Genomic DNA, 13,425 nt, shown 5'->3' with positions numbered 1-13,425 from the left:
AAGTTTTTGGATACTAGTTGGATCACTGATATCTGATGTATCTTCTTGTCTAACATAAAACACATCCTTCCCTCCCATGCTCACCCCGACTATCACATGAGTTCCGAAACGTTCTATGAACCTTGTATGAATCGGTATAAATTATTTTATGATTTGTCAATAATTTAACTAATGTCATCCATCACAGTTCAATTTGCATCATAGGAAAGAACTTACAAAATTTCTAGTTATAGAGCAATGCATGTCCAAATCTTTGGAATACTTAGATAGAAATTTGGAGTGTGATTAATTTAAGTGTCCTCACTTAATAACACTATGCAGTTCAAGGGTTCTAAGTTCTAACCTTGCCAAGGCCTCAGGGTCCCATGATGATGGCACAGCTTTTTTGACATGATCATGGAGTTCACCATGATAGTTTTCTAATTCAACAGCATAGCGTTTGATGAACCAACCATCATAAGCAAGAGACTTAATAGAAGCCAAGTCTTTGATACATCGACCAGATAACCCAAATGAAGCACAGAAATGACCAGATGCAGTGTCTCCTACAAGACGCATTTCATGGTTGAAGTGTTGCAACATCTAAAACAACACATAAACTTGGTCTTAAAAGTGCTCAGCATATTCATAACATAATCAGAGATAATACTTTGACACTCTAATTTTAAAACAAAAATCGACTACAATTTGGATGGTTAACGACGCTCAAGTATGTAATTAGTTACCGTTTACTGGATGGTTAATGAATATATAAAAAGTGTCTAACATAGTATATACACCGTCCTTTTGTAAAAGAAACACACACACACACATATATATATATATATATATATATATATATATATATATATATATATATATATATACCTGGTGCAAGGTGAGAACATCTGAATGGATTCTAATAGATTCTCCTCTGACACATTTGATAGAGTTTGAAACATTTGGAATTGTAACACCACCAGGAATCTCCAAATGACGGCAGTGTTGTTGATTATTGATGAAGATCAAAGGTGAACCAATACTCTTACAATTATCAAAGTTGATATCTAGTGTTATGTCAAAACCCAATCCAATTGAGTTTATTGCTTTCTCAGCTGCTTCAAAACGTGAAACCCTTTGTGATGGATCCATAAATTATTACACAGTTTGAAGATGATCAAGAAAACTTGAAGAGAGAATCATTGCATAGCATACTTAGTTATGATCAAGCAAAGTTAAGGAGCAAGAGTTGAGTTTTGTGTTGCTGAATAAGATGGATTAGGAAAGTAGCAAGAGATGAGGAACAGTGACAAGGTGTTGACTTGTGTCTTGACTTGGGTTTGGTTGGATGATTTATTCTTTTTCTTTTTTTTCCCACTTGGCATTTTAAATAAAAGGTATAAGTTCACATATAGTTTCCGAATTTCAATATCATGATTTAGAGAAATGATATTTTGACAACCACTTTTTGACAACTTTTGGACAACTTTCTCTCTCATACTCACATGATGTTGTTATTCTCTTTCTTCCTTTTTCTCTCTCCATTGTTTTTGACCAATAAGAAGTGAGAAAAACAAGGTTGTCAACAAAGTTGTCATCAAATGGATGTCAAAATATCATTACTCCATGATTTAAGATAAATATTATGAAAATTCTCTTTTTAATATTTTTTAACTTTGATTCATTTTTTCCCTTAAAAAAAATGGGTCCCACTCAATATAAGATGGTAATCCAACACCAACAGCTTCTGTGTGAATGGAAACCGTACATGCATCAGCTTCAACATTATTCAACATCTGTTTGTTATTATTCAAACGCCAACAAGACAACCTTTTCAAGAAGTTGTTGCTTCTGATGATGTTCCTACGAACTAGTGCAGATGCCACTTCTCAATCTCACTCAGACAATTCAATCCAATCCAATCCAATCTTTGAAACTGAAACGAAACAAAGTGGCATCAAGACAAGAGAATCTATACTTGTTTTTTTTTTTTTAGTAAATTACACTCTCCTCCCTTCAAAGATGCTTGAATTACACTTCCCTCCCCTTTTATGTTAAAATATACACTTCCCTCCCCTCTTATTGTAAAACATATTAGAAAATATTTCACTCCCCACCCTTCACCCTTGAGAGAAGCTTGAATTACATTTCTCTCCCCTTTTTTGTTAAAATCTACGCTTTAGTCCCTCAATTTTTTTTATTTCTAATAATCTAACAAAAAAATAATCTAACACGCTTAAAAGAAAAATAACATTGCGGGTTCATTTTAATATAATCAAATTTTGAATACATATCTTTCTCTATTTTTTATTCACAATTTCATTAACATATAGTTTTAAACCCTATTATAAAATATGAAAAAACCCAAAATAAAATTAAAATATGTGAAAAAATACTAAAGTCGATTGAGTATGGTTATTTAAAAGTGAATTTTATACTCTAAATTATAAAATTAATAACAAAATATTTAAATTTAATTGTTATTGACATTTAGATTATAAAGAAACGAATTTATATTTTTTAAATGGTGATTCAAAATTAATATATATTATACAAATATTTATTTATGTTAAAATAGATTAAAGTGTAGTCCATATTTAATTATTAAGGGAGGGGGTTGTAATTCAAGCATCTTATAGGGGAGTGGAGTGTAAATTTTACTTTTCAAGGGAGGGGAGTGTATATTTTAACATAAGAGGAGAGATGAGTGTAATTTACTCTTTTTTTTTGTCAAGTAACCTAGTGGCTAGAGCTCACACAATTTAATTGTGGAGAAGTGGAGTGTCCGAGGTTCAAACCTCGACCCCTGCATATAAAATGCAATATCCCTACCAACTGAGCTATACTTGTTTGTTCAAAACATAATATTAATAAAAAATTGCCAAGTCATATTCGTATTAATAAAACATTTATTAAGATAAGTATTATGCAACTATGACATCCAAATCAATTTACAACAGGCAGACATCCAAAATCAAATGACATATCATCATGTCCTATCTAATCTAATCTAATCTTAATCTTAATGTTCAATCGTTGTTATTATTATTTTGTTACTCGTTGCGTTTTAAAATGAGTGTCGCTTTAGCTAATTGCACACAGATTACGGAATGGAATAAATTATTATTATTTTGTTTCTCCCTGAATTTCAAAATGAGTGTCGCTTTAGCTAATTGCACACAAATTACGGAATGGAATAAAATAGTCAAATGTTATAGCAATTTTACCAAATTATCCTAATCAACTATTGGTTTGTTTTTTATTAAAGAAAAAATAATACTCCCTCCGTCCCGAATTAATTGAGCCCTTGGCTCATTTCACACTTATTAAGAAAAATGTATAAATAAAGGGGAAAGTGTAATATATTAAATTGAGAATGATGAAAGTAGTATTAATTAGAGTTATAAAGGGAAAAAAGTGGAATATATTGAATTTGAATTGGGAATGATGAAAGTAGTATTGAAAATTGAAATGACTCAGTTATTTTGGGACATTTTTTTTTTAGTAAATGACTCAGTTAATCCGGGACGGAGGGAGTACTTTGGAAGTAGTGTAACTTAATATTAATTAAAGGGTACAATTGAAAAGAAAAAGTTATTGTTGCATTAGAAACTGAAAGTTGTTGGAACAAAATGTGTTTAACAATAAACCTTAAAGAGTTTTGATGATAACAAGGTATTAAAAATTGTAAATTGGACTAGCTAATATTTGTTCAAGTGTACAGGACCTTAATTAAAAAGTTACATCATTTATTGGTTCTGAATGAGCAAATGAAGAGCTAAAGGAATCAACAATAATTGAAGCTTAGTGCTTCTGAAGGCAACTCGCTCCTGAAGAGAAAAGTGCTCCTGAAGAAAAGCCGCTCCTGAAGTTAGTAAAGCGCTCCTGAAGAATAGTGCTCCTGAAGACAAGAGGTCCAGAAGCCACATCATCAGAAGCTGCGTTATCAGAAGCTGTATCATTCAGAAGCTGCATCATCAGAAGCTATGTTATCAGAAGCTGCCTCATCAGAAGTCATTTCACCAGAAGCTGAAGATCAACTGGATTTGCAAAAGATTCAAGGATTGAAGAATCATCACTGCAAAAGCTGTCTATTGGATTCGAAAACACAACAAAAGATTAGTGGAATTTTGCAACGGTCATTTCAAAGATGTTTGAAGGCATGTGCTTGCAATTTGGGCGAAAGCGTTGACATTGTACTATTGTACGAACTGTACAACCACCTTCTCCACTACTCTGTTTTGTGTCCACGCTACAAGACAAGAAAACAGCTCCAGAATACGGCTTCGCCTGCATAGATGTTCCTTTGGATAAGGAATGGATTTCAAATTAGTTCTTCATAGGACAACAACCAAATCAGGCAAAAGATCATTGGTGAAAGATCAAGCTTCAACAACGACTCTTTGATGTGCTGGCAATTTCACAACGTCTCTTTCACACCTCTATATAAAGGAGTGAAGACTTAGAGAATTGGTAATGCAAGAACGCTAAACAAAAGACTCTTATACAAATGCCAAACCTCTGCTGAAATTGTTCTGCATTCACTTAGAATTTCTGTGTCTCAAAGTCTTATCTTAGAAATTCCTAAGTCATTGAGTCTGTATCTGATTTGTATTGTGAGCACCTCTGATTGTATATCAAGTGTTCAACCTTAAACAATTTTCTGTGTAATTTTGTTTAGTTAGAAGTCTCTTGCAGTTGTGCTTGAGCAGGAAGTCTCTTGATTGTGTTCTTGAGCAAAGGAAGTCTCTTGCTTGTGTGCTTGAGCAAAGGAAGTCTCTTGCTTGTGTGCTTGAGCAATTGTAATCAGATATTACTCTTAGTGAAATCTGTAACACCCCGTTTTCCCAACATAAAAATTTCATTTAAAATCAGAGTATTTTGATCACAACGGAATGTCACATACTTCATTTAAATCATAAAATGGATAATAATAATAATTATCCTTCAAATTCAACATCATAAAAAAATCTTAAACTATTGCAGCGGAAAATAGTTCAACATTTTAAAGTCTTGGCACGCAGGCCTTATTGGAAAATCTCATAAATTAGTTCATAAAAGAGACACGTAAGGAATAGAAGTAAAAGCAAGCCCCCATCCCGTTACGTATCAGAGCACCTAGACACCAACTGAGGAGTCCACTCACGAACGCCTCTAATCTTTATTACCTGCACATTACCCACGGTCGAGGCAACATATACGCAGAAGGGGTGAGATTTCATAATCAATACATTAAGCATATAATCCAATAAAATGCATTTAACAACTTAAACATTAATAACATATCAACAATTAACAATTGGCATATTTTTCATTACATAACAAATACGATCATCAAATACCATTACTAATTTTCATCACAAATCATAATCAACTTAACACTCAACTTGACGACACAACTCATCCTTGACCATGCAACTCTATCAACTCAACAACAACCTAACAACACGACTCATCCTTGACCATGCAACTCTATCAACTCGACGACAACTCGACAACTTAGACATCATGAACTTCTTGATATGCAAATGCATGTGGTACCAATCAGCAACAAAATGAGCATAATAGGCTCTTCAACGTGTGAGCACAAAGGCTGCCGGGCCTAAAGCCCCCAACTTTAATGAGCACAAAGGCTGCCGGGCCTAAAGCCCCCAACTTTAGTGAGCACAAAGGCTGCCGGGCCTAAAGCCCCCAACTTTACTGAGCACAAAGGCTGCCGGGCCTAAAGCCCCCAACTTTAATGAGCACAAAGGCTGCCGGGCCTAAAGCCCCCAACTTTAATGAGTATGCAATGAACTCAACTTCCAACAACTTAGACAACGACGTGTACAACTCATACGACTCATAATCATGGACGACTTCTTAAATTCCAACAACATAGACCGACTCATGCAACCTCAAGACACTAACAGTCGACAACAGAAAACAGCAGCAACATACAACAATTAACAACGCTTGAATGTGTTAACATTCATATAAAGAATTAATTACATCAATATAATTATCATAAAACATCATTATAGCATTCATGCAGCAACACTTCTAGTTTCAGTCACCATAACAGACTTCTGGAGCTTATGAAAGCATCCTAAACAGCTCTCTAACTTACTTCTAAGGTCATCTCAAGACTACACGTGCGAAAGGATCGCATCGGGACAATTTTGGGCAACTAACAGCCTAACTCGCAGTGGCGAGTAACTTCACTCGCAATGGCGAGCAAGGTGTGCATTCTGGGTTCCTACGTATTTATTCGCAGTGGCGAGTTATTCTGCTCGCGGTTGCGAGCTCACAGGTCACTCGCAGTTGCGAGTTGCATTGCTCGCAGTTGCGAGTTCTGGGTTCTAGCTCGCAGATGCGAGTGTTCTTGCTCGCAGGTGCGAGCGATGAATGTCAGTACGGCCAGAAACCTAAAAATCACAACTTTTCACCTATATTCACGATTCCTTCATCCAAATAGCATCTAATTATCATCTTAAGTCATATCCAAGGTCTGTACACTAATTTTGCATCAATCTAACATCTGTTCTTGATTCATTCATCAAAATTGATCCTAAACCTAATTCCCAATTCTCACCAAAACTTAACCTAATCATGCTAAATTCATCCTATAGAATTATACCCTTAATAATATTGAAAATTAGTCTCACCCTTACCTTGTAATTGCAGAATCGATAGCCTCTCCCTCTGGTTCTCCTCTTCTGACTTCTCTTCCTTTTTTTCCAAAAGCGTTTCACGTAAAAACGTTTCCCACTTATGTCTGTATTATTTATTTACTCTTATTACTCATCTCACCTATAAACTTACTCTTTCCACCTCACAGCCCAACTTCTAATATTTTTATTTTATTTCTAATATCTTATTTTATTTAATAATAAAATAAGTCACACCAACATAACAACTTCACAACATCATATACTCCACATAATTTCTTCATAAATCGTATAACTTACTCAAATCATAAATCACATAAATTACTCAAATTATAAATCATATAAGCATATATTTATAAATATATTCTAAACTTCATTGAATTAATTAAATAGTTAAGACGGGCGTTACAACTCTCCCCAACTTATAGAATTTTCGTCCTCGAAAATTTACCTCAAGAAAACAACTCTGGATAAGACTCCATCATCTTACTCTCTAGCTCCCATGTCAGGCTTTCACCAGTCGTTCCACTCCAAACAACTCTCACTAGAGGAATCTCCTTGCCTCTCAACGTCTTCATCTTGCGATCATCAATCCTCAAGGGTAAGGTCTCTACCGTAAGGTTGTCTCTAACTTGCACATCATCACTCTGAATCACATGGGACGGGTCTGGAACATACTTCCTCAATTGCGACACATGGAACACATCATGCAAATTCGATAAATGAGGTGGTAAGCCAACTCTATAAGCCACCGTGCCAATTCTCTCGGATATCTGATAAGGACCAATAAACTTTGGAGTCAACTTCTTTGACTTCAATGCACGACCGACACCGGTCGTTGGAGTAACTCTTAAGAACACATGGTCTCCCTCTTGAAACTCAAGGTCTTTCTTACGCTTATCATGGTAGCTCTTCTGTCGACTCTGCGACGCTTTCATCTTCTCTTGAATCATCTTCACCTTCTCAGTAGTCTGTTGAACAATTTCTGGTCCTAGAACCACACTTTCACCGGTCTCAAACCAACACAACGGAGTCCTACACCTCCGACCATACAAAGCCTCGAAAGGTGCCATCCCAATACTTGAATGATAGCTGTTATTATAAGTGAACTCTATCAACGGAAGATGACTATCCCAAGTTCCACCTTGCTCAAGTACACAAACTCTCAACAAGTCTTCGAGTGACTGAATCGTTCTTTCCGACTGACCATCTGTTTGAGGATGATAAGCCGAACTCAATCTCAACTTAGAGCCTAAAGCCTCTTGCAAACTCTTCCAAAATCTAGAAGTAAATCTTGGATCTCTATCTGATACGATGCTTGAAGGAACACCATGCAATTTCACTATGTCTCGAATATAAATCTCTGCCAACTGAGCCACAGGAAAACTAATATTAATCGGAAGGAAATGTGCCGACTTCGTCAATCTGTCAACAATCACCCAAATAGCGTCATTTCCCTTAGGAGTATTCGGTAAACTTGTCACAAAATCCATGGATATACTATCCCATTTCCATTCTGGTACATCTAACGGTGTCATCAGCCCAGCAGGTTTCTGATGCTCTACCTTCGACTTCTGACAAATCAAACAAGAGTACACAAATTGTGCCACATCACGTTTCAATCCTGACCACCAAAACAGCTTCTTTAAATCATGATACATCTTTGTAGCTCCCGGATGAATGCTCAAGCTACTCCTATGACTCTCTTCCAGAATCATCCTTTTTATCTCATCATTGTCTGGAATACAAATCCTACCTCGGAACCTCAACACACCTTGATCATCGACTTTAAAGTCACCATCTTCAGTTTGATTACTAGCAACCAACAAGTCCACAAACTTAACATCAACCTTCTGTGCATCTCTAATACTTTTCAAGAAATCGTTATCAATTTTCAGCATTCCTAACTTAACGCTCCGAGACGACATTTCACAAACTAAGCTCATATCTCTAAACTGTTCAAGTAGTTCAAATTCCCTCACCATCATAGCAGACATATGTAAACTCTTCCTACTTAAGGCATCCGCAACAACATTAGCTTTACCCGGATGGTAATTCAAACTAAAGTCATAATCCTTCAACAATTCGAGCCACCGCCGTTGTCGCATATTCAGTTCTTTCTGATCAAACAAATACTTCAAGCTCTTGTGATCACTAAACACCTCAAATCTCGAACCATACAAGTAATGTCTCCAAATCTTAAGGACAAATACGACTGCAGCTAACTCAAGGTCATGAGTAGGATAGTTTCGTTCATGAGTTCTCAACTGTCTTGATGCATAAGCAACAACTTTACCATCTTGCATAAGTACACCGCCTAAGCCCAATTTGGACGCATCACAATACACTGCAAAAGGTTCATCAGGTTTTGGCAAAATCAAAACTGGAGCCGTCGTCAATCGCTTCTTCAATTCATTAAAACTGTTCTCACAATGAACATCCCACACAAAGGCTTTACCTTTACACGTCAACTGTGTTAACGGAAGTGCCAACTTAGAAAATCCTTCTATAAATCTTCGATAGTATCCTGCCAAACCCAAAAAGCTTCTAATCTCTGTAACTGACCTAGGAGTCTCCCATTGTGATACTGCTTCAACTTTAGATGGATCAACTGCAATACCACTACTAGAAATAACATGGCCCAGAAAACTTACCTCGTTCAACCAAAATTCACACTTAGACAATTTAGCATACAACTTCTTCTCTTTCAGCACTTGCAAAACGATTTTCAAATGTTCCGCATGTTCTTCTTCTGTCTTAGAGTAAATCAAAATATCATCGATGAACACAACCACAAAGCGATCCAAAAATGCATGGAAAATGCGATTCATATACTCCATAAACACGCCAGGCGCGTTACTCACACCAAAAGGCATCACCTTATATTCATAATGACCATATCGCGTCCTAAAGCCCGTCTTCTGCATATCTTCATCTTTTACTTTAATCTGATGATAACCCGACCTTAAATCAATCTTGCTGAACACACGTGCACCCACCAGCTGGTCCATCAAATCATCAATTCTAGGAAGTGGATATCTATTCTTTATAGTTACTTTATTCAGTTGTCGATAATCAATGCACAACCTCATACTTCCATCTTTCTTCTTAACCAACAATACCGGCGCTCCCCAAGGTGAAACACTCGGTCTAATGAATTTCTTATCTAGCAAATCCTCCAACTGTTTCTTCAACTCAGCCAACTCAGAAGCTGACATACGGTAAGGTGTCATAGACACAGGCTTCGTTCCCGGAACAAGGTCAATAGAAAATTCAACTTCTCTTTCCGGTGGTACATCAGGGATTTCATCAGGGAAAACTTCAGGAAAATCACACACCACCTGCAACTTATCAATCACTGCTTGATTCTCCAAAGATAAGGATGCCATTAAGGAAAACATCAAGATCCCATCGCGTTCTAATTGCTTCAGCTGCTTAGTAGACAAAAATTCTGCTCCACTTTCCTCTTCAGCAGAAGAGAAACGCACCGTCTTACTAAAACAGTTAATGAGAACATGGTTGTACTCTAACCAGTTCATACCAAGAATTACATCCATTCCACTCAGAGGCAGACAAACTAAATCAATCTCAAAATCACGATCAAACATAGACAAAAGACATCGTAAACAAACAAGAGAAGTAGTCACCGAACCCTTAGCTGGAGTTTCGACGACCATTTCTCCACTCATATCAGACACAGCAAGACCCAACTTAGAAGCACAATCAAAAGCAACAAAACAATGTGTAGCACCAGTATCAATAATAGCAACTAAAGGAGTATTGTTAATATAACAAGTACCTCTGATCAAACGATCCTCATTTTCAGTCTGAGTACCAGTCAAAGCAAACACTTTCCCTCTAGTCTGAGTCTTCTTCGGATTCGTACACTGAGACCCAATATGACCCTCTTCTTTGCAGTTAAAACACACAATGTCCGCATGCTTACACTCTGCAAGTGTATGTCCTTTACTGCCACAACGAAAGCACCGTTTAATATCCTTAGTACAAGCAGTACTCTTATGGCCTTTCTCGCCACAAGTGTAACAAACAACCTCAGCACCAGCATCCTTCTTATTAGACCTCCTCTCATCATTAGCTCTTCCTTTTCCTTTGTCAGCAGGAGCACTGTAAGGCTTTGGGCGACTTTGTTGGCCCTTACCCCTCTTCTCACTCATAATCTTATAATGAGCCTTGCTGTCATCTTCATAGATTCTGCATCTGCTCACCAAAGCAGAAAAGTCACGGATCTGTTGGTAACCAATGGCTCGCTTAATATCAGCACGCAAACCATTCTCAAACTTGATACACTTGGAGAACTCAGCATTGTCCCCCGTGTAGTGTGGATAGAACTGAGCCAGCTCCACAAACTTTGCTGCATACTCCGTCACCGACATGTTTCCTTGCTTTAGCTCAAGGAACTCGATCTCTTTTCTCCCGCGAACATCCTCAGGAAAATATCTGTTTAGGAATTCTCTCTTAAACACAACCCAAGTAATAACTGCATCATCCTGCTCTAGGGTAGGTTGGAGGCTCACCCACCAGTCATCAGCTTCCTCAGCCAGCATATGCGTTCCAAAACGCACCTTCTGATCATCGGTACATTGCATAACTCTGAAAATTCTCTCAACCTCCTTGAGCCACGTCTGTGCTCTATCAGGGTCGTACCTTCCTTTGAAGGTAGGAGGATGATTTCTCAGAAAGGTCTCCAACATCCTCACATCCGCATTCGCACCAGCACCAGCATTTGGATGTTGTCCCACAGCTTGGGCTACAGCTTCCAAAGCAGCAGCAATCGCAGCATCATTTCTTCCAGCCATTCTAGTCCTCTTATAGCAAATAAGATTCGCAGCCTCCAGGTCTCTTCTCTGCACAACACACAACGTTTAGAATATCATAATAGTGGTATTCCAACTGCTAAGGACACAACTCGACTCACTACTTGGCCGGACGGACCGACCTGCTCTGATACCAATTGTAACACCCCGTTTTCCCAACATAAAAATTTCATTTAAAATCAGAGTATTTTGATCACAACGGAATGTCACATACTTCATTTAAATCATAAAATGGATAATAATAATAATTATCCTTCAAATTCAACATCATAAAAAAATCTTAAACTATTGCAGCGGAAAATAGTTCAACATTTTAAAGTCTTGGCACGCAGGCCTTATTGGAAAATCTCATAAATTAGTTCATAAAAGAGACACGTAAGGAATAGAAGTAAAAGCAAGCCCCCATCCCGTTACGTATCAGAGCACCTAGACACCAACTGAGGAGTCCACTCACGAACGCCTCTAATCTTTATTACCTGCACATTACCCACGGTCGAGGCAACATATACGCAGAAGGGGTGAGATTTCATAATCAATACATTAAGCATATAATCCAATAAAATGCATTTAACAACTTAAACATTAATAACATATCAACAATTAACAATTGGCATATTTTTCATTACATAACAAATACGATCATCAAATACCATTACTAATTTTCATCACAAATCATAATCAACTTAACACTCAACTTGACGACACAACTCATCCTTGACCATGCAACTCTATCAACTCAACAACAACCTAACAACACGACTCATCCTTGACCATGCAACTCTATCAACTCGACGACAACTCGACAACTTAGACATCATGAACTTCTTGATATGCAAATGCATGTGGTACCAATCAGCAACAAAATGAGCATAATAGGCTCTTCAACGTGTGAGCACAAAGGCTGCCGGGCCTAAAGCCCCCAACTTTAATAAGCACAAAGGCTGCCGGGCCTAAAGCCCCCAACTCCTAAAGCCCCCAACTTTAATGAGCACAAAGGCTGCCGGGCCTAAAGCCCCCAACTTTAATGAGTATGCAATGAACTCAACTTCCAACAACTTAGACAACGACGTGTACAACTCATACGACTCATAATCATGGACGACTTCTTAAATTCCAACAACATAGACCGACTCATGCAACCTCAAGACACTAACAGTCGACAACAGAAAACAGCAGCAACATACAACAATTAACAACGCTTGAATGTGTTAACATTCATATAAAGAATTAATTACATCAATATAATTATCATAAAACATCATTATAGCATTCATGCAGCAACACTTCTAGTTTCAGTCACCATAACAGACTTCTGGAGCTTATGAAAGCATCCTAAACAGCTCTCTAACTTACTTCTAAGGTCATCTCAAGACTACACGTGCGAAAGGATCGCATCGGGACAATTTTGGGCAACTAACAGCCTAACTCGCAGTGGCGAGTAACTTCACTCGCAATGGCGAGCAAGGTGTGCATTCTGGGTTCCTACGTATTTATTCGCAGTGGCGAGTTATTCTGCTCGCGGTTGCGAGCTCACAGGTCACTCGCAGTTGCGAGTTGCATTGCTCGCAGTTGCGAGTTCTGGGTTCTAGCTCGCAGATGCGAGTGTTCTTGCTCGCAGGTGCGAGCGATGAATGTCAGTACGGCCAGAAACCTAAAAATCACAACTTTTCACCTATATTCACGATTCCTTCATCCAAATAGCATCTAATTATCATCTTAAGTCATATCCAAGGTCTGTACACTAATTTTGCATCAATCTAACATCTGTTCTTGATTCATTCATCAAAATTGATCCTAAACCTAATTCCCAATTCTCACCAAAACTTAACCTAATCATGCTAAATTCATCCTATAGAATTATACCCTTAATAATATTGAAAATTAGTCTCACCCTTACCTTGTAATTGCAGAATCGATAGCCTCTCCCTCTGGTTCTCCTCTTCTGACTTCTCTTCCTTTTT

At 37.6% G+C, this 13,425-nt stretch overlaps 1 protein-coding gene and 1 long non-coding RNA gene across 3 annotated transcripts in view; both read right to left on the bottom strand.

Annotated features, from left to right (window-relative positions):
• The window catches only part of LOC146933984 (MACPF domain-containing protein At4g24290-like), a 3,165-nt gene extending 1,855 nt beyond the window's left edge, over window positions 1-1,310 (bottom strand). For both annotated transcript variants that reach the window (XM_085705801.1, XM_085705802.1), the window contains exons 1-3: window positions 868-1,310; window positions 344-582; window positions 1-121 (exon numbers count right to left, since the gene is read on the bottom strand). The exon at window positions 1-121 is cut by the window's left edge and continues 84 nt beyond it. In XM_085705801.1, the coding sequence (XP_085561927.1) occupies window positions 1-121; window positions 344-582; window positions 868-1,131 (624 nt within the window). In that variant the 5' untranslated portion in view covers window positions 1,132-1,310. The remainder of the gene's footprint in view (window positions 122-343; window positions 583-867) is intronic.
• Window positions 1,311-4,858: 3,548 nt separating this feature from the next.
• Window positions 4,859-7,293, bottom strand: LOC146933983 (uncharacterized). Its single transcript, XR_015008450.1, has 2 exons — window positions 7,081-7,293; window positions 4,859-5,147 (listed from the first exon to the last, which is right to left on the bottom strand). It is a non-coding gene; the product is annotated as an uncharacterized LOC146933983 (long non-coding RNA).
• Between the last annotated feature and the right edge of the window lie 6,132 nt (window positions 7,294-13,425).

Source organism: Medicago sativa, chromosome 4 (genome assembly GCF_051527215.1).
Source record: "Medicago sativa cultivar Bolivia chromosome 4, Bolivia_mono, whole genome shotgun sequence".
Lineage (NCBI taxonomy): Eukaryota > Viridiplantae > Streptophyta > Magnoliopsida > Fabales > Fabaceae > Medicago > Medicago sativa.
This window is presented reverse-complemented; position numbering and strand designations above follow the sequence as displayed.